At 37.4% G+C, this 27844-nt stretch overlaps 2 protein-coding genes across 2 annotated transcripts; both read left to right on the top strand.

Annotated features, from left to right (window-relative positions):
* The first annotated feature begins 106 nt into the window (after positions 1–106).
* Positions 107–24427, top strand: LOC133316915 (uncharacterized). The gene is made up of 2 exons (XM_061518713.1): positions 107–512; positions 24399–24427. Exons 1-2 carry the CDS (start codon positions 107–109, stop codon positions 24425–24427), a joined length of 435 nt encoding a protein of 144 aa, XP_061374697.1.
* Positions 24428–24485: 58 nt separating this feature from the next.
* On the top strand, positions 24486–27837 carry LOC133316916 (ATPase family AAA domain-containing protein At1g05910-like; the record flags this gene model as incomplete). Its single annotated transcript, XM_061518714.1, has 3 exons — positions 24486–24707; positions 26214–26315; positions 26403–27837. Coding segments are annotated over exons 1-3 (1759 nt in total), but the record flags the coding sequence as incomplete, so codon positions are not given.
* Between the last annotated feature and the right edge of the window lie 7 nt (positions 27838–27844).

The raw sequence follows: 27844 nt of genomic DNA, 5'->3' as shown, positions 1-27844 counted from the left end.
CTTCCGGGTCATGCAGTGTACTGATCCACAGAAGCTTATGTTCGCTACCTACATGTTGGAGGGCAATGCCCATGAGTGGTGGATGAACACCTCTCATGCCTTCGAGATGCAGGGTCATGTTATAACATGGCTATTCTTTGAGGATTGCTTTCTTGGGAGATATTTCCCATATGATGAGCAGGAGTGGAAGCAAGGAGAGTTCGACAAGTTGGTTCTGGGCTCGTTGTCTGTCGACGAGTACCTGGCCAAGTTCAATGAGCTGGTAAAGTTTGCACGCTTCCGGATGGAGAGGCCTACTCTGATCTTTTTGGCCGCTAAGTTCCGCATGGGACTTAGTGAGGACATTGCTGGTTACCTCGTTGGTTCTGCTTCGAGAGACTTTGGGACACTGGTGCAGCAGTGTCGAGATATCGAGGATTTATGCAACTCGAGTAAGGCCAAGATTGCTGATACGAAGGGAACGAATAGTTCCACTTCCTGGAAGGACGAGAATTTTGCCGGAAAGGGAAAAGGTAAGCTGTTGGCTGCTGGGCAGGCGCCTAGTCAGTTCAAGAGGATTTCACTCAGGGGAGTTCAGCGAGACCTCCTACTCCCCGATGCACGGGATGTGGGAAGGTTCATCTGGGGCCGTGTGCTACCGGCCAGACCATATGTTTCCAGTGTGGCAAGGAGGGCCACTATGTTAGAGAGTGTCTATTGTCGACGGCGAGAGCTGCAGCGGTTCAGGCACTTCCACTTCAGATGGTTCCTCTTCCACCAACAGCGGCACCTGTTGTGCCACCTGCCATGGGGCGAGTTTACACCTTGGATCGTCAGCAGTCGGACCGAGCTCCGAACCTTGTCAGAGGTACTGTTTCCATTGGTGGATCTTCTGTTGATGTCTTGTTTGACTCCGGGGCTACGCATTCATTCATTGCAACCCCGATTTCTGTAGGGCTTGAGTTGCCCATGTCTGTGCTTTCTCCACCGTTGCGGGTGACTACTGCCACCGGAGAAAGATGTGATTCTATCGCTGTTCATCGCGATGTAGCGTTTCAGTGGGATGGTCGTGAGTTCTCGGTAGATCTGATAGGATTGCCATGGCCAACTTGGAGATTATTCTGGGCATGGATTGGTTGTCCAGAAATTGTGTGATGATTGACTGTTGTGCCAAGCTAGTGGTGATGTCTCCGTGTGACTCCACAGCCAGTTCCTCGCCTTATAAATCATTACTGCAGGCTAGGAGAGCCTTGAGAGCAGGGGCTTTCAGATATGTCTTGTTGGTGGGTTTGGTGAGTGGGGCACATGAGGATATCACTGGCATTCCTGTGGTGAGGGAGTTCCTCGAGGTATTTCCTGAGGACATCCCTGAGTTTCCGCCGCAGAGGGAGATTGAGTTCTCCATTGACTTATTTCCCCGTGTGGGGCTCGTTTCATTGGCTCCATATCGGATGTCGCCACCAGAGTTGGCTGAGCTGAAGAAGCACATTGAGGACCTTTCAGGGAAAGGCTTCATTCGACCGAGTGTGTCTTCATGGGGAGCACCAGTCATTTTTGTGAAGAAGATAGACAGAACTATGCGATTGTGCACGGACTAGAGGCTGTTGAACAAGGTGACAATCAAGAACAAGTATCCCCTTCCGCGCATTGATGATCTATTGGATCAACTGAAGGGTGCTTGTGTGTATTCGAAGATCGATCTCCGGTCTGGATACCATCAGATTCGGGTGAAGCCGGAGGATTTCCCGAAGACCGCGTTTCGTTCGAGATACGGTTACTATGAGTAATTGGTGATTCCTTTTGGACTCACAAATGCACCCGCAGTGTTCATGGATTACATGAACAGGATTTTCCAGTCGTATCTGGATCAGTTTGTGATCGTCTTCATTGACGACGTATTGATTTACTCTAAGACTGAGGAGGAACACGCTGAGCACTTGAAGATTGTGTTGCAAGTGCTGAAGGGGAAAAGGCTTTCTGCTAAGCCTTCCAAATGTGAGTTTTGGCTCAAGTCCGTAAAGTCTTTGGGACATGTGATTTCTGCAGTAGGAGTCGCAGTGAATCCGAACAAGATTGAGGCCGTGCTTGATAGGGAGAGGCCCAAGACGGTTACTGCAGTGTGGAGTTTTCTGGGTTTGGCAGGGTACTAACAGAGGTTCATCAAGGGATTTTCCATGCTGGTTCTGCCATTGACTCGCCTTACCCGCAAGGAGACTCCATTTTTGTGGACTCACAAGTGTGAGGAATGTTTCCAGGAGTTGAAGGAGAGACTGACTACTGCACCAGTGTTAGTCCTTCCTGATCCTGCTGAGGAAGTTGAGTTGTACACCGACGCCTCCGGAAAGGGGCTCAGATGTGTGTTGATGCAGTTGGGCAAAGTGATTGCCTATGCTTCGAGGCAGTTGAAGCCTCATGAGGATAACTACCGGACTCATGATTTGGAGTTGGCTGCTATTGTGTTTGCTTTCAAGATTTGGAGGCATCATCTTTATGGCATAAAGTTTCCGGTGTTCAGTGATCACAAGAGCTTGAAGTATTTGTTTGATCAGAAAGAGCTGAACATGAGACAGAGAAAATGGATGGAGTATCTGAAGGACTACGACTTTGAGTTGAAGTACCATCATGGCAAGGCCAATGTGGTAGCTGATGCTTTGAGTTGGAAATTCGTGAGTCTATCCAGTTTGACCATGGGTGATTAAGATATCATCGAACAGTTTCGAGATCTGACGGTGACCTCTTTGTTTTGAGGTGCACTTGTCGAAATGGAAACCGTGCAAGTTGAGAATGAGCTCATGGAAAAGATCAAAGAGGCGCAAGTGCAGAGGGAGTGCCTAGATTATGTGAAGAACCAGGACGGTGTGTCTTGGAATGAGGATTGACTGTTGACCTTTTAGAAGAGGATTGTGTTTCCTCGAGGTCCTTTGACTGTTGAGGTGATGACAGAGGCTCATAAGGGCCAGTATACTGTCCACCCTGGTGCTACAAAGATGTACCAAGACTTGAAAAGGAACTATTGTTGGTCGGGCATGAAGAAGGACATTGTTGTTTTTGTGTCCAAGTGCTTGATTTTCTAGAAGGTGAAGATAGAACAACAGAATCCATCTGGTAAGCTTCAACCACTTGAGATTCCGGAATGGAAATGGGATAGCATTTTCATGGACTTCGTGGTGGGATTGCCGAAGACTCAGGCTGGTTATGACTCTATCTGGGTCATTGTGGACAGATTGACCAAGTCTGCCCACTTTCTTTCGGTGAAGGTGAGCTTCACTACTGAGCACTTGGCCAGAATTTATGTTCACGAGATCGTGAGACTTCACGGGGTGCCCGAGAGTATCATCAGTTAGGGACCCGAAGTTCACATCTCGATTCTGGGAGGCTCTGTATGAGGCTTTTGGTACGCAGTTGAGACTGAGTCAGCCTATCACCCTCAGACAGACAGACAGACTGAGCAGACTATCCAGTCATTGGAGGACATGTTGAGGGCTTGCACTTTGGAGCAGGGTTCAGCATGGGATAGGTACCTGCCATTGGTTGAATTTTCTTACAACAACAGTTTCCATGCTAGCCTGGGCATGGCACCCTACGAGGCGTTGTATGGTAGAAGGTGTCTGACTCCTACCTGCTGGTCTGAGGTTGGAGACAAGGAGCTGTTTGGCTTGGACTTTGTCCAAGATACTATCTTGCAGATCCAGTTGATCAGGGAGAAGCTGAAGCAGGCGCAGAATCGCCAGAAGAGTTACTACGATGTGAGGCATCGTCCACTTGAGTTCAGTGAGGGTGAGCACGTGTTTGTGAGACTTTCACCTGTCACCGATATTGGTCTGTCACTCGGAGTGAGGAAGCTGAGCCCGCGATTTATTGGGCCCTACCAGGTCCTTGGTAGAGTAGGACCTGTTGCCTACTGGCTTGCCTTACCTCCGAACTTGGCCAACATTCACAACGTGTTTCACGTGTCTCAGCTTCGGAAATATGTAGCGGAACCTTCGCACGTGGTGCAACCGGATGATGTGGAGGTTCGGGAGAACCTAAAGAATCCCGTCGGACCACTCAAGATTCTCGACCGTGGCGAGAAGCAGCTGAGGAGCAAAGTCATTTCGATGGTCAAAGTGCAGTGGACCGGAAGAACTCCTGAGGAGTGCACTTGGGAGCGAGAGGATGAACTTCTCCGACAGTATCCTGAGTTTCGAGACAAGTATATTTCTGATTTTGAGGACAAAATCCTAAAAAGGTGGGGTGAATGTAAGAACCCACACCGTTAATTAAGGAAGTTAATTAATTAAAATGTGAAATTAGGAAATAATTCCATAATTGACCCTAATGATTATTATGAAGCTTAAATAATCATGGTAAGTGAGTAATAATGCTGAAAGTCGCTTTTCTGACAGAAAAGTGCAGATACCAGTTCTGCTACTCAGTATAAATGCGTACCGATTAAGTATCCTGGAAAATTATAAAAAGTGGGTATATGTTACTAGAATAAAATATAGGACTTGTAAAACAAGTTTCAAGTTAAAATAATGAGAACTGGTGCCAGAACTGATACTGGCTATAGAAAAGCGCGTACCGTAAATGTGTTGCGAAAAATAAAATAAAAATATGATAAATCTTAGAAGAATGAGTAGATTCAGAATCTCAAGTTTGGGATTAAAATGCTAAGTGTAGCTGTTAATGTTAGTACTGTGTGTTATTTTAAATGGACCTCTTTAAGCTAAAAGGCACAAAACCCTAGGCCATAATTTGGCTGCTACGTGAGTGTCTTGAGTGCTAATTCTCTTCAGCCATTGTCCCTTCCCTTGAAGCTTGGACTCTTGTGCTTGTTTGAGGGCCTAGAACTCACCTTTTTACTTAGATTTCTTCACACTTAACCTTGTAAACACTTAGTAGTACATGGTGGGGAGGTAATGGTGCCTTGTTTCTGAGTTGGTTTCTGTCTCTTGGGGGTTTTGTGGACTGAGTTGGTGTTTCCCTTGGTCTGAGCCATTGTTCATGCTATTGGAGGCTTCTTAGAGCCATCTTTGAGTGGAAAGGTCTAAGCTTGTGTTGTATTTTCGTGGCTTGGCAAAGTCAGAACCTTGGTGCTGTGTAGAGTGCCCCTTGTGTGTCTCATTTTTTGGAGTTTTGGAGCTTGAGATATACTATGATCATAGCCTTTGTCATTTTGAGGTTTTAAGCTTGTTTAATCGGTTAAAAAGAGAAACTTTAATCATTTGAGTAAAGAAAATGTTTCTGAGTTCATAACATGTTAATGAATATCTGTTTAGGGAATCATTGGACTCCCAATCGCATTTAGACCCTTAAAAATGGGATTATGCAGATCACTGTTCGTATTTCTGCATTCTGGTGAAGAAGTATTCGAATACTTTTCGTGTAGTATTTGAATACTTGTTCACTGGTAGTCGAATACTCCTTGCAGGAGTATTAGGATACTTTTCCGGGAAGAAAAATATTCGGATACCTTGAAGAAGTAGTCGAATACTGGGTAGTATTCGAATACTGGGGTGTGGGTATTCGAATACCATGTGGTATTCGAATACTTTAGTGAAAGTAGTCGAATACTTTCTGGAGAGCAGGAGTATTCGAATACTCATCGGGGAGTATTCGAATACCTCATGCAGAAACTGCCTAAAATGACTTAAAATGAGATGGAAAGCCTTAATCACTTAATATAACCTGGAGAAATGGTTATTGATTATTATTTACTGTATAAACAGATTGTGATTGTGCTGTTTGTGGGCTTGAGCTAGTGTGAGCTCTTGGTTTGGACGTATTGCTTAAGAGGTAAGCTTTCATGTCCTCAGTTTAGCCACTATTGGTTCCACCATGTCCCATGGGGGATGGTTTATATGCATGATGTGTTTTCATGTACTGTTTTATTGTAATGCTATGGAGCTGGTAAGTACAAATGCTTTATTGATATGTATATGGTGTGACGCCTACACAGGAGGCCATGGGGCGATCCTGTGGGCGAATACAGCATGGGCTGGTACAACATGGGCTGATACTGTGTGGGTAATAGACGTATTCTTGCACTTCTCTGATCAGTAGAATAGTATAAACACACATGACATGATTATCTGTTACATTGCACTATTGTGGAATTTATATTGTTAAATGGCTTTTTAGAGATCTCACCCCACGTTTGGGGCACCATTTTCAGGTTCAGGTAATGCGGGGGGTTGAGACCTCTAGTGCCAAGAGGCCAGAGCTTAGTTGATTGATGATATCTGCTTATGTTGTTTATGCTGTTTTGCTGTTATACTTGGATGCTGGATCCTGTTTACTGCTTTATGATGTAGCTTCATTTATGGCTTACCTTGTTGAGACCTTGTTGACTATACTGTTTATTTGGTGAGCATGGGGATTGTACATGCCACATTGACTTGACTTTATGTTTTTAGTTTTAGTGTTGTAATTAATAATGTATCAGAATATTGTCCGGACTACGTGTTGTAGATCCGTGACTTAGATTTATAAAAACTAATTTTTTTAAAAAAAATTAAAAAAAAAATTAAAAAAAAAATTAAAAAAAAAATTACGAAAATGCCATTTGACCGTGTCGAACACGGTCAAATTCGCGTGTCGGAATGGTCAACGTGTCGGAAAAAGTCAACCGCGTGTCCGACACCGTGTCGGAGCGTGTCACCGTGTCGGAGCGTGTCGGACCCGACTCTTCCTATTTAATTTTTTTTTTTAATTTTCTTTTTAAAAATTTAGTTTTTTTAAAAGTTAAAATATATTAATAAAGCTTCCACCTGATCATATCAATTTTATCTTTTTGTCATTTTTCTCCTTAAGTAGATAAGAGATCATCTCAGCATCATTGTTGTCAATTCTTATCACGCTCTTGTTGTATCTTCTTCTCTCTGATCTCTCTCTAATATGATTTGATCTCTCTATCTGATATTATATCTCTCTCTCTCATCCCAGTTCTTATTTTTTTATTAAAGCTTCCATCTTTATAATGTGTTGATGGGTATTATTAATTTAGTTTCATTTTTTTGTTAAATTATTAAATATTAAATGAAATATACACTATATAAATTAAAAATATTATTTAATATTAAAACGTGTCCCAACGTGTCGAAATCCATAATTTTTTAGGATTGACGTGTCGGAGTGTCGTGTCGTGTCACGTGTCGCGTGTCGTATCGGTGCTACATGGCTATTAGATATGTGAAGCCTTAGTTGGAAGATGTGGAAATAAATTAATAAAAACATATTGATAGATTAAAATATTTGAAAGGGCTTGGGGAATTATAAAGTTAGATTATAAGTTAGTAGACTAATGGACTAGGATATTTTGTGAACTCAAGTCCACGAGAGGGCCGAAGTCTTGGGGCTTTAAGAGGCGCATTTGGTTTAGCCCAATGGTTCATTTTATCATAACCTAATCCTAAATAATACAACGAGTCAGCCCTTGATTGGCTAAAAATCTCCACATGGCAAAACCATATCCACTTTTGTAGTCCTTCAATGCACATAGGATGGATAAAAAATTCTGGTTGCTTGTAATCTTAGACAACCTCAAGTCAGCCTTGTTAATTGTGTACCAATGAACGAAAAATTCTATGCATATGCGCCACCTAGTCCCCTTTAGCATTGCATGAAGAACACTTGGCAAATCCTATCTTGGTCCCTCTCCCTTTTGTACGCCTAGGGTAGTGAAAAAGAGACAAAAAAATTCTGACTTGCTTTTGTGAATCAAACACAATCCAGCCTATGCATATTTCCTAGCTTTCCAATTGTTGCATGCGTGCCACTTGGCCTTCTCATTCACTAGCATGTACTCTATGTGTCAACCAAAAGCCTTCCATCACCCTTGCATGCACTTAGAGTGTAGAATAAGCAATCAGATTTCTTGCTAGGATAAACAAACTAAATCAGCCTTGTCATATACGCGCCCAATGAGACATAAAAGAATTCTGAATGTGTCACAATGATTCAGCCTTATTATAAAAATACATTTAGCTTTGAGGCATGCATCTAATAAGGATCATGAAGTCAGATTGCATGCATTATGATTGGGCAAAATCGCCACCCAATTACACCCTTTTGAGCGCATAGAGAGAAAGTTATTCTGATCTTTAATCAGCCAACTCAACTTCACTCTTCTATCTTCAAGCGCTGCATGTAGAGGAATACTCAACCATTTCATCATCCACCTCCCCCTTGATACAACTACAACCTTAAGTGATTAGAGAACCCTCAAAAGAAAAACTTATCTTGCGTCTTCCCTTCCCTCACACTCACATGACCGTGTGTGCATTTGAGAGGATACAAAGGAAACTCTAAAATTTTATTCTACTCTCATCTTCTTTTCCCTAGAAACCGTAGACCTTGGAGAGTAAATACCATTGAGGAATTCTTTCCATTCCTCCTCTGTCCAGCTGTGGTCCTTCACACAAAAGGACTTAATTCAAGAAAATATTTCTCCTCTCTTCTAGCGCACAGCCACTGTTGGAGGGTTGAACTTGTTGTATCCGTGAGGTTTAGGAAGTGAAGGTGCTACCTTCTGTTCATTTCGGTTTCCTTGCAAGAGGTAGGCACAAAAACCTCTTCTTCTTTCCTTTGTTCAAAGCGTGAGGCATGCTTAGGAAGTAGCTATCTTGGTTATTTTTTTTGTCTTGCTTCTTTCCAAATAAAGAGGGTTGCATGTTTAGACCCCCTAGTAGCGCACACTAATTGGAGTAAATGAGTTTTGGGATAAATGATCCTTGATGTTTTGTTTAGATAAAAATCAATTCTGTCTTGGAAAACTTTGTTATGAAGTAAGTTTTATGTAAATTAAATATACAGTTTGAGGTTAGCCTTTCCTTCACTCACCTATGGCCTTGTTATGCTAAAATTTTGAGTGAGTATCTTGAGTCTTTGCACGATGAAACAGATTCTGTATTGGTGCAGCCTTAGTGTGTATTTTTTTTTTTTTTGTAAATAAAGAGGGGCTAAGCCCCTAGTGTGTATTAAACTCTACTTACATTATGTAGACAACATGATTATAGGCTTTCCCTTTTTCGCGTGTTATGAGTGGGAAAATAGAAATTATATGATGGAACTTTGAAAACGTTCTATGTGCTAAAAATCGATTCTGTTTTGGTATGATTAAGTCATTGTGAAATGTTGGAAATTATTATTGGAAGCAGCATGTTGTTGGTAAAAGAACCTTGGACAAACCGATTGGGTTTTGGGGAGTGAAAGGAGTGAAAACGTTACTGCGTATAAGTATTTATGTAGCAATTGATTATGATTAATGATGCCTCTGTTTAGGTGCGCATATTTTGTGAGACTTTGGATCATTTTAGCTGCTGCCTGGTAAATTAATGGTGACGTGTGAGGTAAGTGTCTGGCGGTATTACCTCTTGTGACTGTTAGCTGGTGCATGAGTTGTGAACGTTGCTCTCATGCTTGGATTTCTTAAAAATATTACTTGGATTCTGCTCTTGAACTTGATATGCCGTTATCTTGTGAATTATTTATTCTTCGGCATCCTGATATTGAATCCATAAATTATGTGTAAACCTGATTATTATCTAGTCATGCATCCGCGTTCATGATTTTTAACTGTATGTTGTGTGTGACTCATGACATAGCATACATGAATAATTTTCATGTTGGCATTTGAAAATAATTATGTAAACTATGCATACGCTTGAGCACGCATCATGTAGACATCCCTTCAGTACCAGGGTATGGGACACTTGGCTTCAGTCCGCATAGGCCGCAGTTGGAATCCTTCCTGTTGGAGCCAAATTGGATTATCCACTGTGCTTGTTAAGTACTTGCGCTATAGCGCTATGAACGTACTCCTGGCGTTATATACGCATCCTGTTAGTGCGTGCACAATAGTGCTATGAACGTACTCCTGGCGTTATACATGCAATCTCTAGGCGTTATATACGCTATGATATTATTATTCTTGGACGGATTTCACTTGATGATGCGACTGTTTTGTAATTCTGTATTTAGTTAGTACTGTTGCATTACTGGTTTTGTTGCCACACTACTGGGATTTTTCTCACCCCTTTGGGGCTGCTATTTTTATAAAATGGCAGGAGGACGGAAGAGCATATGAAGACATGATTATATGGATATTTGCTATTATGTGCTGCTGTTTAGACTTTTGCTGTTGCTGTTTATTTGAGGGATGGTTGTATTAATTTGAGAAGTTGTATTACTGTTGAACTATGATTTTATTACTGTTTTAAGACTTTTAAGATCAGCAAGTACTTGGAAATAAATTTTAGAAACGTTTCGCGAAAAGAAATTTTGACGTTTTGTTACATGCTGATTTTGAAACAGTCTTGCTAGCATTTTGCGAGGTATGTTACGAGGGGCAAAGGAACTCCGATTTACTATTATTTTATATGCACGCGAAGCGCCAGACGTGCTCTTTCTAGATTACATGGAATAATTTTTTTGAATCGTTGAACTTGATTTGATACGAATTTTATAAGACAGCAACGTCTGCCAGAAAATTAATATTTTCAGCAAGTTAAGAAATTTTGAAAGTACACTATGATTTTGTAAGGAAACTGATTTCAAATAAGTTTTAATTAGCAACATATAAATGAGTTTTCAGTACTTAAAATATGACAAAAGAACTCTAATTCCGCTTAGCAAACAACTCTCTTGGAGGCCTACAAGGGAGGGTGTTACACTTATTCAGTATAGATATCTGTCTTTTGCATTTACATACAGGAAATGTTTTGGAAATGAATTAAGTAATTCAATTTGGTAAGGATAATGACGTCATAATTGAAAAGAAAAAGAATATTCTGCATTTTAATTAAGCGTGGCTTAATACGATGGCATGTTAACAAATCGGGTATACACGGGTTGTTACATGATTGTCCAAAAAAAAAGCATGTATGTGATGAAAGGAAAATACGCCTATTTTAGGATATGATTATGTGTTTATTGTAAGAATGCATGCAAATGGGACAATGTGATTTAAATATATCTAAGTTTTGTTAAAGTAAGCATGAATGATAAATGGATGAAAATAATGCAAATGGTTATGGGTGTTAAGAGCACCAAGGCATTGTTGGTGCTTGAGTGCCACCCTTGTCTGTTAGGAACCCTTGAGGCATAATAAGACACTTTTGATAAAGTGGGATAGGTTGAATAAACAAAGGAGGTCCCATCGAAATTTCTATTAAAATAGTCATTTTTAGGCTAACTTTGGGAGAGCAAATCTCCCTCCACAGAGATCCAATAGGGACGTTCCATACACCATTTTGAAGATTGAGATGTCAACTATATTTTGTCAAAATGTGGTACCATTTGAGGCTGTGTAGCGACCTGTAGACTCAGTTGAGTGAAGACTGTCCAGAATGCCCTGCACATGGGGGCTGTCGGGTCACTATCTTGAAAAATTATTCCTACCTCAGTTCTTGATCAAATTAAGCTTATGATATGTCAAATTAAAGCTTGATATGCCTAGCTTACTTTATTTGAGAGTAATTGGTTTAGTAGTTTGTTCAGAATCGCAGAAATGGTAGAGTATGTTTGGTGTCCTGTTTGGGGTTGGCTAGCAGCTTTGCTTGTCCAACTTCAAACGGTGATAACCGGAGCAAATGAGAAATTTATGGAGCTTGTGATACAATGTTGGAAAGGTAATTGAGTCTATAATGACATACTAAAAGATGAGAGACTTGTAACCACTAAATCACGTACAGTGTCCAAAAGACTGAACCATGTTCAGTTTTATAAAAACCGTAAAAGTGAGAATTATGCTAAGTAGGTTTATGAGAACCCCTTAGTGACTTAAGATAATAATTATATGATAGTTAGGCATTTATTTTAATTATTCTGCGTTTAGATTTCAGTTATGATCACAACTTTTATCATTACGTCTTATTTTTTTTTAAATGCTTACGTAATGAAAAAGAAAAAGTTTACTCGCATTTTTTAAATGAACTGTTGTGATTGTAACTGTGCTTAATATCATAATCAATGTTAACAACATCGGTACGTAATGGGCTGTTATACCCATGGTGACACCATATTTTATTGAATGATGGTTTTTTGATAAACCATTGAATTTCTCTGGCTTTAAGGCATTTGAGAGAAATTTGAGGACTGACAGAGAAAATAGCAGTTTGGCTGTTGTTGGATCATATTGACATGCTATTTTCTTGCTACACTCCACACTAATAACTAGTCGACGGAGTCAAATAACATTTGTGACCATAAAAGGTCTTATATCGGTAGGGGTATAATCACCGCCTGATTCAATGTTATTTGACTTTAGTTGGATGAAGTCATGTTGTGGAACCAATGTATTCAATGTAAAGAATATGAAATTTCAAGAATTTTGATGATAACAAACAAGCATGAAAAGAAAGCTTCAAAGTGCAACAATCAAAAAGAATATCAAGGCTCAAGCTTCAAGAGAAGACTCAGTCCAAGCAACCTCAAAGTAATATATCTTAGGACTTATGATTATTTGAAAGGGAAATTGATATCTTACAAGAACAAAGCTCAAAGCATTTTTTCAAATACATGCATTAAATCATCATTTGACATTTAAATTACTTAAGAAATTCTTAAGTATAAATTCAGCCATGGTGGTTTAAAATAGAAGGATGTTGGTGGAATCATAACTTAATGGATAATATTGTGTATCAAGATAAATTAAGGTGATTTAAATAAAGACTTGGTACCTTGGAAAATTAATTAAGTGATTGGTTCAATAAAGTGGTTTATTGAATTTAATGTGAAAAGTAGTCAAGTGAAATAACTACATATGGATGAAATTAATAAGAGAATGTAAAGAGAACCTTTAAGGAATGATTAAAAATCATGAAGAATGTATAAATAAAATTACACATGATTCGTTTGTCAATGAAATTAATCATGTTGAAAGTTATGGTAAGTTGTTAAAACATTGACTATTTGAATTGAATGATTTAACGGACAAAGAACAAAGGATGAAAAACTTTATGGTTGTTTTAATTCAAGCAAAATTATGTAATCAAGTGGTTGTCACACACCTAGTTCAATTAATGATATAACACCTCGTAATTCTAAAATACTTAATTATAATTAAAAGATGGATTAAAAGGTAGGATTAGTGAAAATCCTGAATTCAGGGTCAAAATACATAAGAAAAGTAAAATGGTAAATTGTCAAACACGTAACCCTAGGAAAGGAAAATTGAGTTGAAGGTCTCAAATGCAAAAACTAACCCTGAAAATGGATTCAAAACGAAAAATTGAGTGGTTAGGAAAGTTTCTGGAAATTTGGTGAATAATGTTTTTAGCAGGTAAAAATATCGCGGTACAGTTGCACCGTAAAGCGTGTCGAATGAATTTTGAGCTACAGGTTTGGAAATAAGTTATAAATGGTACATAGGACTAGGAAATATGATTTCTAGTGAATATTGATGAAAATTAGGGTTTTTGGAGAAGCATGCCCACAGTGCGCATAACAGCTTAAAACTGTGAACTCTCCGAATGACCGGAAAACTCCGGATTTATCTGATCAAGGACAATGGTTAATGTTAAAAATTGGAGTTTCTAAATAGTTTAGGAATTTATGGACGTTTAGTGGAATAAGCGGGAGATTTGAATTAGTTTGAATCGTGTGAGGTGGCAGTGGGACCCACCCCACTTAAGTATACATGCCACATGGGCATTGTTCCTATTCATCTTCTCCTTCTCTCCTCCCTTCCTCCCCAAACCCGTAGCCATTCCTCTTTGTGCAAGTTTTTGTACAAAATCTTTTCCTCCTCCAAACTCCCTCAAAACTCACTTAAAATCAACAAAATCCTACATCAAACTTTAAGTAAAGGACATTCTAAACACAACCATGGTAGTTTTAAGGCTTGAAATCCACTAATATGAGAGAAATTCCACACCCAAGTCTGTGGCCAAGTGAGAAGATTTGGTGTTCTTGGAGTTGATTGGTCCTCCAATGCTTGGGTATTGTGTGGAAGAGTTCTAGGCCTTGCTTGTGAATAAGTCTCAACTCATTTCGTTGGTTGAATCATTGGATTTAAGTTTGATGAACTAAAGCTTGCATGTTTGGATTGATATAGTTAGAGAGCTCAAATTGAGAATGTGCATTAGATAAAAGTGGCTTAGAATGGTGTTTTATAGTGATTGAGCTCATAAAAATTATTGGTGAAAAATATTGGTAACTTAGGCAATTTTGATGTTGATATTCATGACTTTGTGGAATTGACATGTTGTAGGATTGTGTAATTGAGTTGTGAAATATTTGTATGAGTTAAGTGTAGGATTGTATGATGTGTTGGAGAGTTGAATTGAATTGAAAACCCTTGAGTATGCTTCCATGTAGATTTCGACCATGCAAAGAGATATAAGGTTGGATGATGTAAAATTCATACAATTGGTATTTTGAGGCTTGGAGTTAAGTTTAAATAGGATGTGTGTTGGTGTGAGGTAGTTGAATTGGAAGAAAAATAATTGGATGTGTGTGTGTGTGCATTTCGGCCTAAATGAGGTAAATTGAGGGAAATGGGGTTGTGATGTTATTGAATTGAATTAAGGGTTTAAATTGGAGTTATGGTGAGCTTAGGAAACCATTGGGATCTTTTAAGAAAATTTAGAACATGACTTGGTATTTGAGGCCATTTGGCCGAACCTATGCTTGTGTGGGGAGGGACTTTGGTGCTTTGTATTTTGATTGGTTGCACTATTGTGTTGATGATCCTTGTGTGATCATTGTAGGTTGCCTCTCACGTACGTAAACTTGGAACAATGAGCTTGGTAGGTTGCCTTTGGTCCTTGACCAAAAGGATTGTGATAAGTGGTTGTGTAAAAATGCATGAGTACTTGAATAATCATATATATGCTTTTATTTGGTTATAATTGAAGTGAGAATGACCTATGTGTAGGCATTTCTTGTTGGACCAAGCTCGGTGGCATATTGAATTGGAGGTACCAAGAGAGGGAGCTATCATCAGGTAATCCTTTGGTACAGGGGTTAGTCCCCGTGTGTGCTCCACCATGCTCTTGGGGGTAGTCGTTGAAGGTGTATGTTGATAATATATTATAACATGCTCATGCATATATGTATGTATAGTGGGTACATAGGATGTACCGTGTCTCTGGCCAGTAGACTGTTGCCTTCGTGCGTTATAGACTTCCACTGGATAAGTCTCTGTGAGGGAGTTCCAGTTGACCTGAGGTCATGGGGTGTCATCCATTGAGGAGCACTCTAGGAATGTCTCGGGTGTATATGGATGGAGGGTGCCTTGGTTGATGTTCTGGGAACACTTCCTTGGATGAGAACCCGCAGGCTATATGCCGAGGCCCATAGGTCGGATGTTGCGTGGCTTTGGCATCGACCATTCTAGTGTTAGTATTTGGGTGTCCTAGAGACAATCTTATGATTAAATAAGGACATAGATGTAGACCTTTGTATTGTCGCAAATAAATAAAAGCATTCTTTATCCTGTTTCATATTTTGTCTCGATATTACTGTTAACTGGATAAACCCCTTGGAATAAAATAGGTATCTCTTGAGTATCTGTGATGAGATCACGATCATGAGGATTCAAGGATATTGGATGTTTATTCCTAATTTTATGTTCCTAGTCTAGAGACACTGAGAATGAGGATCAGTGATCTCGGGAAAGACTAGCACGACTTATCTACTTGTATTCGGATGCAAGGTAAAGACCTCATGAGCTACAGATATGGAGATGTCTTAGCTAAAGTCGTGGGTGGATCTATAACGGTATAGCTCGCACTGAACAGACCCACAAAAGAAACTCTATGAGGAAATCTCACAGAGAGTATCATTAGAGTAGTCTCTTTATATTTGGGTATGTCTTTTCTTAGACCAGAAGTTATTACCTAGACTGTGTTCTACAAGGCATGCTTTGATTGTATACTTCTTCTACCTGAAACATGGAGACTCATAGGTATACTGTTGGGCTTGTCCTGAAAGAGCACAGGGCTAGGGTGATAAGCTGAAGGAATTCGTCAGATCTCTGTGAGAGATTAGGTTATCTGTAAATCGGAGAAATCGGGATGACATTTACAGGGACTCGGGAATCTATGCATAGTAAAAGAGATCATGAGATGATCTGCCTTTAGAGTCAGTAAATTGAAGATTCCCTATTTCGAATAAAGCTTACCCTAAACCGCAAGGGTTGATACGTTTCCTTACCCTAGGTTTTATGGGAAGGTAACCGAGACGAAAGGAAATACATACGACAACCAAATATGTGTAATAGGATGATTATGTCATTAACCTAACTAGCTCTGGGGCAACAAAGCATTGCTAGTGCTCTGTGTTGTCATTAGATGGGTTGTGGGCTTATTGGGCCCAAGCCCATTTATGTCAGTGGCTATGTTGGGCCTAATGGGTCACACACTCACACTTTATTGCCATGACAATATAGCATTAAAGGTATTGGGCCTAATAATGGTTGTTAGCCCAAGAAGAAGTTTGGAAGCCCACCAAAAGGAAAAAGGGGCGCATGGTTAGTTAATGGGCTTGGATGGTCCAAGATATTACTAATTAATTTAATTAGTTAAATTAATTATCAAATGTTTAAATTTTGAATTTTGAATTTGAAATTTGAATTTTGAAATTTGAATTTTGAATTTGAATTTTGAAATTCGAATTTTGAATTTTGAATTTGAAATTTGAAATTTGAAATTTGAAATTTTGAATTTTGAATTTTGAATTTTGAATTTTGAATTTGAAATTTGAATTTGAATTTGGAATTTGAATTTGAATTTAAAATTTAAACATTTGAACGTTTGAATTCAAATGTTTGAATTCGAATTTGAATTGGCTATGAAAAGTTGTTTCATAACAAAAGGATAAGATAAGATCTTGTTGGAACAAATCCCAAATATCAAGAGGAGATCTTTGAGAATCTTCTAGTGAGGATATGGGGCGCTGATTTAGGTATCTGATGATGGTCATAGGATCAACCAAATGAGCTCCAGTCAGATTTGGTTTGTTGAAAGAATAAGTGAGACAGTTGGTTCAAGTTTGAATGCAACTGTTCAATGTATCTGGACTGTTATGAGGCCAAGTGGGGCGCACCATATGGCTGGCCATATGATGGTTGTTGAGTCAGATTCTTGTTGAGATATTCACTTGATATCATGAGGATGTGAGAGGAGGTTGTTGACAAGATTTGAATTTTGCAACAACTCCACTCATCCCCCTAGTGTGCGCTATATATAGGGCCTTATTTGAGTGAAGAAAATCAGATTTTTAATTAACTCATTCTCTCATGTCCTTGTGGGTTCCTTTTGTGAGGTTTTTCTTAAGAGAGTTTCGGAATAACCTAGCCTTTTCAAAGAAAACCATGCGCCACTTTTGTGTTTATTCTTGCTGAATATTCACTCTTCTAAACACCTTGACCTAGCCTCCTCCTTCACACATTGGGCGCATAGCTTGCCTCCATTGGTGTTTTCGTTGGTGGCCTTGAAGAAGAGTTCTTCTGTCTTGACATAGGATGGTGTGGATCAACATTAGAGGGCTTGCATCTTCAAGCCTCATCTTGATCATCCTCCAGTTTTGGAAAGCAAACAAGGTAACATCCATGTCCTAAAACATGTTTCTTGATATGGTATGTGTTATTCCGCTCGAAAAATTTTGTTTTTCCCTCTCACATGCCTCGACCTTCAAGGTCAGTTTCTTTCATCTAGCTTCTTCGTATTTTTACTCCCTACACATCCCTGCTTCACTAAATCCTTTACTTTTTCGCTTTTTGGTTGTAGTAGTATATTATTGATTTACATTCCAGCTCTGGGTTGCTGAGATATATTCGTATATCTCACCCCGTTTTGGGAATTTTATTTCAGGTAGTAGCAGTGGGACAGGAGCTGTGGGCAAGAGGCTCGTAGGTTGAGCATATGGACATAGAGCTTGTTTTGCATTTTGAGGCCACTTGGCCTAGGCTAGACTTAGGGCATGAACATTGTATATGGATTTAGGTTTGTGCATATTGTCATATTTGTTCATGCCATCTTCTTGTCTAAGTCTAGTTGTACATTTGTTATGCTTTATGTTGAGGTTACTTTCATTATGTTGTAATTGAAGGATTATTGTATTATGTTGTAATTGGAGACTTGTAATTGTAATATTGAACCTTGTGTAATATTGAAGCATGCTATATGATGAAAGGGAAATAGGCCTATTTTAGGTTATTAATATGTGTATGTTTAAAGAATGCTTGCAATTGGATCAAAATGATTGAAATGGTTTAAGTTTTAAAATGTAAGAAATGAAATGTAAAGTGAGCCAATTGATATAAATTATTGTGGGTTGTGAGAGCACCAAGGCATTGCTGGTCCTTGAGTGCCACCCTTGAATATTAGGTACCCTTGATGATAGTTAACACACTTTTGAAAAAGTGGGATAGGTTGAATAAATAAAGGAGATGCCGTCGAATTTTCTAGAAATTGGCAGATTTTGGGTGAACTTTGGGAGTCAAGCACATAAAACCATGGATGTACTATTTTCTTTGAAATCATTCTTCTTGGAATCAAACCCAAATCCATACCGCAAACCAAACTCGGGATCTCTATATGACTTACACAATGTTTGGGAGATTGGGAATCGGAGGCGTCTCCGTGTCAGAGGGTTAAAAAGGATGAAATTCATTTTCCAATGCTTTTAGGCGGTAGGCGATGGAGGATTTCCTCCACTATATCTACCGGAACACAATGTCCAGACATTGTGACGCCGCCGATGAGGAGAGTACTCTCCTGCCACAAAACCAACCCTAAGGGTCGTTTGGTAGAGGAAAAATTTTTATTTGTTTGAAAACTTCGATTTTCAAATATATAATTTTTGCATTCAGTTTATGTTAATATCCAAAAATTAAAAATTCAGAAAAAATCAGTTTGCTAGGAATCTCGAAGAATCTCGCGTACCAAACGCCCCTAATAGTATTATAAGAGAAAAAACTAAAGCCGGCAGATTGAAAAAGCCCATAACATTAAAGACCGTATTATTGGGTAAAACCCCGTATTATTGGCTCATCTATTTCTTCAGGTAAATATCAAAAGAAGAATAAATTGACATTAAATTATTAGATTAAATAATATTTGAAATTATAAAGAATTTTTAATTGTTTGATCTATCATTTTAAATTTTAAAAATATAAAAAACATCAAATTTATTATGATAATTTGATTAATATTTTATTTTATTTTAGTCCAAAACAATCAATTCACTGGATTTTTTTTTTTGACGAATAAAAAAAAATCAATATAATATTATATTATCATTTTTTAATTAACAAGGTTTTTGAAATATGATTCTCGTAAATACAGTCATATTTTGAAATCTCTATAAGTTTAAAAATGTTAAATTTATTATTAACGATGATAATTTGACTATTGAATTTATCATTTTTATTCAAAAGAAATCTTATTCATTCTATTCTTTTGTTGTTATCGTGTAATTACGGAAAAAAGGAAAAAAAAATTATATTATTAAATATAATTTTCATTTATATTGTGATATTTTGAAATTTTTCTAAATTTAAAATATCAAATTTATGAATGACAATGATAATTTGACTATTGATGTTTTCGTTTTCTGACCGTAAAATTCAATGTACTCAGTGATGTGATGATATTTCATAACTCCTATGAATTTAAAAATATCAAAATTTATTATCATCATAAAAATAGTAATAATATTTTTGATTTTTCTTTTTCTTTCCGTATTATTCTGATATGATATTGATTTTTTTCTTTCCTTATTATCGAAAAATACGATATTGTTTTTCCTTTTCTTTTTTTATTTGGTTAATCTAATTCCTCATTTATTCGAATAAATATCAAATAGTGAATAAAGTCAAATTAAATATATAATTTGAGTTTATTGCGAGGCCCATTTGGTCAACTTTGATCGAATAGAGGAACATTGATATATAATTTAAAAAGTATGACAAATTGATACTTAATTTAAATGGGGATAATTTTGTTAATCTACCTATATTATTGAACTTAAAAATTAGAAATATATAAAATTTATATATTTTAACTAGATTATAAAACAATGGACCAAACTACCCATTTTAATATCATGAAATCATTAATATTTGATGTGGGAAATTTTTTAAAAATATTATAATTTAAATAAAAAATAAAAAATTGTAGTAACATAGGCGAATGACTTTTTTTTTCTTGATTTGGTGGGTCTCACTTTTTTTTTTTAAAGAATGTCTCTATGGCAAGGCATTACTTCTCTGCCACAACTACAGAAAAGTAATGCCCATAATTTTAGAAAACATTTTAAAAATATATTGATGAAAATGAAATACTTTTTTTTTTAAATGTGAATAACATGCTTCAGCACAATAATAGCATGCAAAGGTATCACAAAGTTTTAATGAATTTTATGCTTATAAATTTTTGATTTGATTATCCTTCTTAAGAATTACCTTTAAATGTTTGCTAAAAATTCACATAATTTTTTAAATCTTATAATATGGATTATCCTTTCAAATCTAATAAATTATATTAAAATTCATTAAATTACAATCTTATAAAATCTTGATCGTAAAAAGAATCTTTTAAAAAAATATTTAAAGTCGTTATAATTCTAAATAGTCTTTTAAAATTTATAAAATTTTTTGGGGAGGTTATATTTACTACCTCTTTTTCTTACTACCTCTTACTATTAAATCTTAACCATTGATTTTCGTCAATCTAACGGTTATAATTTATTGGGTCATACTTACTAATTAATTATTAATTTCTAATAAATTATAACCGTTAGATTGACGGAAATCAATGGTTAAGATTTGGTAATAAGATGTAGTAAGAAAAAGAAGTAGTAAGAAAAAGAAGTAGTAAATATAACATCTCCCGAAATTTTTATCTCAAAATAGTCTTTTAAAAGAATCATCTTTAACTAAATTTCATCATACCTGGATGCACAACAACATCAAGGAATCTCATTACAATCGCGTATAAACACACAAAGAGAGATCACCTTTCTTTTGACCTCATCACTGTAGGATCATCCATTCTATGAGGTTAGGTTGTTGAGAATAATTTAAAATTATTTAAAGGAATAATCCAATAGAGATTGGATGAAGATTCTCTCAACTACTCTTTCATTTGAATTCGGAATTTAAATAAATACCGTTGCAACAAAATTTATGAGAAAAGGAAAGGTATTAAAGGGGCGCATAATTAAAGGGGGTGAATCAAAGAACGTCCCTCTCATCATTCAATATGTGCGCCTAATTAAAGGTGGCTGATGAGGGGCGCCTAATCAAGGGAGAGAATCAAGGAAAGTCTCTCTCATCCTTTTAATGTGTGCGCCTAATTAAAGGGAGCTGATGTGGGGCGCATAAGGAGATGGAGAGAATCAAGGAAAGTCTCTCTCATCACTTTAACTTGTGTGCCTAATCATAGGAGGGGCTTATGTGGTTGATCAGTTTTTTTTATAAAAACCTGATGCATCATCTCTCCTATGTGTGTGTAGAATTCGAAAAAGAAAAAGCTCCAACCTTTCCATCTCTCTCTTGTTGCACCATCACCTAACCTGAAGACACCATTATAGTATTGAGAAAAATAATCCAAACACTTGGTAGCCTCTTCCTTGCATGCGCTTAGCCAGCCACCGAGGATAAGGAGGGATCAAGGAGAAAGAGTTCTCGTTTGCAAGAAGGAGATAATCGTGTGGATCACCATTGGAGGGCATCATCTTTTTGCGCCTACAAGTGTAAAGGTAATTCTGAAATCCTATTTCGTTTCAACGAAAAGCATTCAGATATGGGGTGTATAGATGGTCTATGCTTCGCTGCGAATTTTTTTTGTTTTCCACCCATGTATGCGCACCATGGTATGACTATGGTGCAGTCTTTCGAACCTTCAAAATATATAAAATACATAAAACATAGGAGCTAGGAAACAACCACACAAACAAGAACACAACAAAATCTGAATTTTGAAGTATCACGTTGTCTCTGAAAACACAAATATATGGATCTCTATCGGAAGTACCCGTGCTTCAATTAAGAGACCAAAAGTCAAAAACACAATAGAATATCTGAAAATAGAATTACTAGTCTAAATTTATAAACTAATGAAAGAACAGAGAAAATAAATACAGAAAAAGTTCGCACACTAAGACTTGAGAAGCACAAAAATCTATTAAGTAAAGGACAATTACCAAGTTTAAAAGCAAACAACAGACTGTACAAGATATAAATAAATTAGCATGCCACGATTTTCATTAGAAGAAAAAATGATATTTCATATAAATATTTGTAGTTACGTGGTTGCGAGGAAATAAATTCTTCAAAAGGGAAGATGCGAGGTGCACATTACAAACCACAGATATACATGTCTCAGTGTGATACAACCATGAGATAACATAACATGATAATAGGAAAAGTCATATATAAAAAGGCTCATTTAATCTCATATTATATAGGAGAGAAAATCTCTTATATTGTAAACACACATGTGGTGAAGTTCCTCATTTACAAAAAAAAAAGAAAAGAAAAAAGAATATCACGATTTTCGATAGATTTATTGGAGATAAAACTACTCCCATATTGCATGAGAATAATTTTTTCCATATAAAAAACATACATTTAAAAGTCCTCGTCAGTGCTAATTCAACTATCCATTGGCATGGCTTTACCCATCATACAATTTGTTCAAAGCAAAGCAAACTGCAGGACAAACTACTAGGGGTGGCAATTTGGGTGACCCGCCCCGCCCCGCCACCAACCCGCCAAAAACAGAACAGGGCGGGTTGAGCCGCCAAAAAATATGGGTTGAAAAAATGAACCCATTCCGTTTTATGGTGGGTTGGCAGGTCAACCCACCAACCCGCCAATTAAAAAAAAAATTAATTAAAATTTAAAAATAAATTATATTTTATGAATTTTTCTAATATTATTTTATTTTATTTCACATTTCTCTATATTTTTTTAGTCTTAATCTTAAATGTATACTAATATTTGTCAAACATTTTTTAGAAATTTATATATAGATAACATTTGTCATAAATAAAATTGTTATTCTTTATTTTTTATAGGAAGTACTAAGTTAAAAAAAATTTAAGAACTAATGAAATACTAATTAATTGTAAAAAATAAAATAAAATTATAACCCGGTGGGTCAACCCGCCCCGCGGCAGGTTGAACCCGTTTTGATCCACTTCTAGCGGGGCGGGTTGAGGTGGATAGGTGGGTTGAAAATCTCAACCCAACCCGTCCCGTTTTGACGAGTTGGCAGGTTGACCCGCCAGGCTCAACCCGTATTGCCACCCCTAATTTTCATTCCCACCATGAAATGTTTGGGTTGGGTTTCTATTTTTGGTTACCAAATGGCCCAATATGATCGATCAATGGACCCAACCTTTTCATCCGAAAGTAAATTTATTGGGCGGGTCATGCGTCACGGATCTGAATCCGGGTCCGGGTTCTTCAATAGATAAATATTGGGCGTTTGGTTTGCAGCATAAGCGTGAGAGAGAAGGAGAAATAGAAAACAGAGAAGAGAAAACAGAAAGGGTTTTGGCCTCCGAAACTCACACAGTGTTGCGTTTCGTTCTTTATTCCTCTTTCTCACTCCAAACTTCGATGAAACCCTAGCCATGCATCATGCATTCCCCGCGATCAGATTTACTATTCCTTCCTCTTGATTTTTCTCATTGTTTGACTCATATTTTCGTCTTTTTCTATTTCCAATCATCACATCACTCTGTGCTTGTGAACAGAACTTGACTTAGTAATGTTTTTCGATGGATTTTGGGTTCTCGAGTTCCCTATTGTTTGCTTCATTCGCTTTTTGACGAAGCCTTGCTTTTTTCCTTTTTTTTCTATTTTTTTATTTTATGTTGATAAATGTGCTGTTTGACTCTAGGTTAGTTTGAGGCTTAGATGTTAGAATCTATCACTTGCGGCTATGTTGAATGTTGCGCATCAATTTGAGTATAGGTATTCCTGGTTTTTGTTGCACCCCTTATAATGGCAAGCAAACATTATGTGTTGATGAAATAAAAATATGAAATAAATTTTTTAATTTCATGATTATCTAGTTTTAGTACCTAAATAATCTTGAACATACTTTAGGTTTCTCGAAGTTCCATAGAACATGAATATGTCATGTTTGTTGGACAAATATTTGAAATTCTACACCTGTAAGGAGGAAAAGGCTTTTGTTGTTGTTGTTATTGTTTTCTTTAATTAGTATAAGTTTCAAAAGGTTTAGTCAAGAAGTCCTTGATTGTTTCTTGAAGTCCTTTAACTGTTCAATTCTTAATTCATCAATATGCTTTAGCTAAGAAGAATATATTCAAGAGCAACTTTCCTATTTGTGTTTCTTATACCGGTAAGCATGAGCTTGCTGTGAAATATATTATATCCTTGGCTTGGTGTTTTTGGTTAAGCTTGTGATATTTTTCTATACATCTGTATCTTGTGAAAATTTTAAGTTTTGTAGATGCTGCTGATTTCTGCATGTGTAGCTGACTGAGATATGCTGATCACATAATTTTTGTTTTTTAATCACAAAAGTTAGCATTCTTCCATGTATCCAACACGGTCTGGCCAAGATAGCCCTGTTTCCGGGCAGGTGCGTACAAGTGATAAGATCAAGTCAAGGCCAAACATTTATGGCCGACCATTCATGTATTACAACTCAAATCTTAGGCACACCAGGAAAAGCAAGATGAAGACAAGGACAACAGCTTCACAGATTGCCAAGATGTTGCGTCCAGTGAATCGGAAAGGACAAGATTTGAATACTAATGTAAGTATCTGCATTTAAAATGAGTTGTAGAAGCATAATTGCTAATTGCTATGGATATTTTATTGTTTAAATTGCATGGGTTCTGTATATAAATCACTCAGATTGTCAGGCATGACATTGGCGTCATGAATTTTTTCTGGCCTCTAAGTCAATTTGTGGATATATGAATATCTATGTAGTTATTAATAACATTTTTTATTGGTCAAATATTGAATGCTTTTTTTTTCAAACGTATTTATTTTCCTTTTTGTCAATTTAAGATTTTTTTTCATCCAAGGATAACAAGCAGGCTGAGGCAATCATGAAAGAACTATATCTTAAAATCCTTCTATTTCTAATCTTTGCTGCTTCTGTACTGGCTTGCAATTTTGCAGTGAGATCCAATTTCTCATTGGTATACCTTAGGTTTCCATATTTCTTAAAGCTTCCCCTGTTTTTTAGGAACCCTAATGATTGAGGAGCTGATGAACTTGATTTATTATTAGACAGCTTTGATTCTTTGCATTGTTCTTCTTTGCTTGACTTGGCTTTGATCTTTGGATCTATCTGCTTCTTATATATGTAAAACCGTTATTCCATTTTTTTGATTCTCTGTCCTCCAATTCAAAATGTTTCTCTATCTGCCTCTTTCTTTAAAAGATTATTGCTCCCTCAAACTCTAATGTCAAGACTTTTATTTGGGCAATGGTACTTGATAGAATTAATACAAATGATCTGCTTACAGATTTGTAGGCTTCATAGGTCTCATTCTCTTCTCTTGATGTTTGTGTTATGTGTTTTCAGAGTTTGGAGACAAAATAACATCTTTTATTATTTTGTGACCCTGTTGTATGTCAATTATTTCCTTCTTTGTACTGTTCCAAAGGGTGTGGGTTGACTGGGTTCAAATCCCACTCAAAGAATTTGTACAACCCCACCTAGTGGAGTAAGTTAAGATTGTCGTTGATTGTGTGTGCTTCTGTGTGTATTGAAAAGAACTATATCTACACATGCAAATATTTGTTTTTTTACCAGAACAGTGAATATTAATAATTAGTTTTATACTTTATATTTGCAAAACGTTAACCTCTTCAGCGTGCTGCAAAATGTGTTTTGGATACTAACATTGTGTATCATGCACATAACCAAATTATGAAGTTACAGATGTTGTCTGATGTGCACGAAGGTCATTAACCTCTACTTTACTGGATATGATTGTACATAGTAGTTTTTTTTCCCGGTTTCTTTGTTTAGCCCTCTGTTCACATCTCTGATTGATGCAACTAATTGTTTTTGATGTATTAGTATAATTTATTAAAAAGAGTGAAGAGAGCGAGCTTAATAAGAAATGATGGATTTAATTATTTTCCTTACCTTGCTATTCTGTGTGTATTTCTTTCACTTATTGCTTAGAATCATTTCATTTCCTTAAGTTGATCAGACAATAATGCTTAATAGTAATTCTCTCGGTTTACTATATGGGACATTTTAAATCCCTGGTTTGTTTATCCGTGCTTGTATTCGCAGTCTGGCTCTGCCAACCTTAGGCGTTCAACTAGGAAGAGAAGGCTTAGTGTAAATCTTGAAGATTTCACAGACAGCTCTGGAGCTGAGGATGAAGACTTAATGGTGAGGTTTTATACTATGATATAAAATTTCGGGTGATAAGCTTGAATTCTCTGTAATTTGAGCTGAAGGTATGTGGCCATGTTTCAGAGACCTGCATATCAACCATTGAGAAACCAGATTAGCATTAGCATCAGCCGGGATGATTTGATGTCTACTAAACGCAAAAGAGCAATGGAGAAACCTACACCTCGGCGTGAAGGTCTACGACCACGTCGCTCAAAGGCTGGCGCAAGAGAACGATTAATTTTAGAATCAGATGATGAGCAAGAGCTTTCAGAAGAGAAGGTTGAACAAGATGAAACAGAAAATGGAAATGATGTTGAGGAAAATGATGCAGATGATGATCAAAATGAGATTGAGGTGGACACTGAGGGTGAGGATGAAGGCAAGGATGAAGGTGATGAAGATGGTGATGATGAAGAAGATGGAGAAGAGAAGGATGGAAGAAGACGCTATGATCTTCGAAATCGTTCAGATGTCTGCAGGTTCTCTATGGAGGAAGGGAAGGCCCGGCAAAGATCTCCTCGAAGAGTGTTACATCAAGGTATGGGAACTAAAGTCAGTAGGGATGTAAGGAAGGGTGGTTCACATGTTCATAAGCGTCATCGCATAACAAGGCCTGAAGATTCTGATGACTCCCTTCTTGTGGATGAGCTAGACCGAGGCTCTGCTATTCCATGGGGGCGAGGTGGAAGCAGATCTGGCCCACCTTGGCTTTTTGGGGGCTTAGACATGCATGGAACATCTTGGGGATTAAATCTTACTGCATCAGGTTGGGGTCACCAGGGTGATGCTTTGGTTACTCTAACTTCTGGGATTCAAACTGCTGGACCAAGTTCTAAGGGAGGAGCAGATATCCAACCCTTACAGGTTGATGATAATGTTAGTTTTGAAGATATAGGTGGGCTCTCTGAATACATTGATGCTCTAAAGGAAATGGTTTTCTTTCCATTATTATACCCAGATTTCTTTGCAAGTTACCACATTACTCCACCTAGAGGGGTGTTGTTATGTGGACCCCCTGGTACAGGGAAAACATTAATTGCAAGAGCTTTGGCTTGTGCTGCTTCAAAAGCTGGCCAGAAAGTTAGCTTTTACATGTGCAAGGGAGCAGATGTACTAAGCAAGTGGGTTGGTGAGGCTGAAAGACAATTGAAACTACTCTTTGAGGAAGCACAACGGAATCAACCTTCTATTATCTTCTTTGATGAAATAGATGGACTTGCACCTGTGAGGTCTAGCAAGCAAGAACAAATTCACAATTCCATTGTGTCCACTTTGCTTGCTTTGATGGATGGTCTTGATTCTCGTGGACAAGTTGTTTTAATTGGAGCTACCAACAGGATTGATGCTATTGATGGAGCCTTGCGACGTCCTGGTAGATTTGATCGTGAATTTAACTTTCCCTTGCCTGGTTGTGAGGCACATGCTGAAATATTAGACATTCATACTCGTAAGTGGAAGCATCCTCCTCCAAAGGAACTGAAAAAGGAACTTGCAGCTAGTTGTGTTGGTTACTGTGGTGCTGA

The sequence above is a fragment of the Gastrolobium bilobum genome, unplaced genomic scaffold (genome assembly GCF_033153095.1).
Source record: "Gastrolobium bilobum isolate Gb01-03AN ecotype WA unplaced genomic scaffold, APGP_CSIRO_Gbil_v1 utg822, whole genome shotgun sequence".
NCBI lineage: Eukaryota > Viridiplantae > Streptophyta > Magnoliopsida > Fabales > Fabaceae > Gastrolobium > Gastrolobium bilobum.
Note: the sequence above shows the minus strand (reverse complement) of the source record. Positions and strands in the feature narration are given on the sequence as shown.

Coding starts and splice junctions, on each gene's coding strand:
- LOC133316915 (XM_061518713.1), top strand. CDS start 107: ATGCAGGGTCATGTTATAACATGGCTATTCTTTGAGGATTGCTTTCTT. Junction 513..24,398: donor TTTTGCCGGAAAGGGAAAAG/GTAAGCTGTTGG, acceptor TAAGTTTTGTAG/ATGCTGCTGATTTCTGCATG.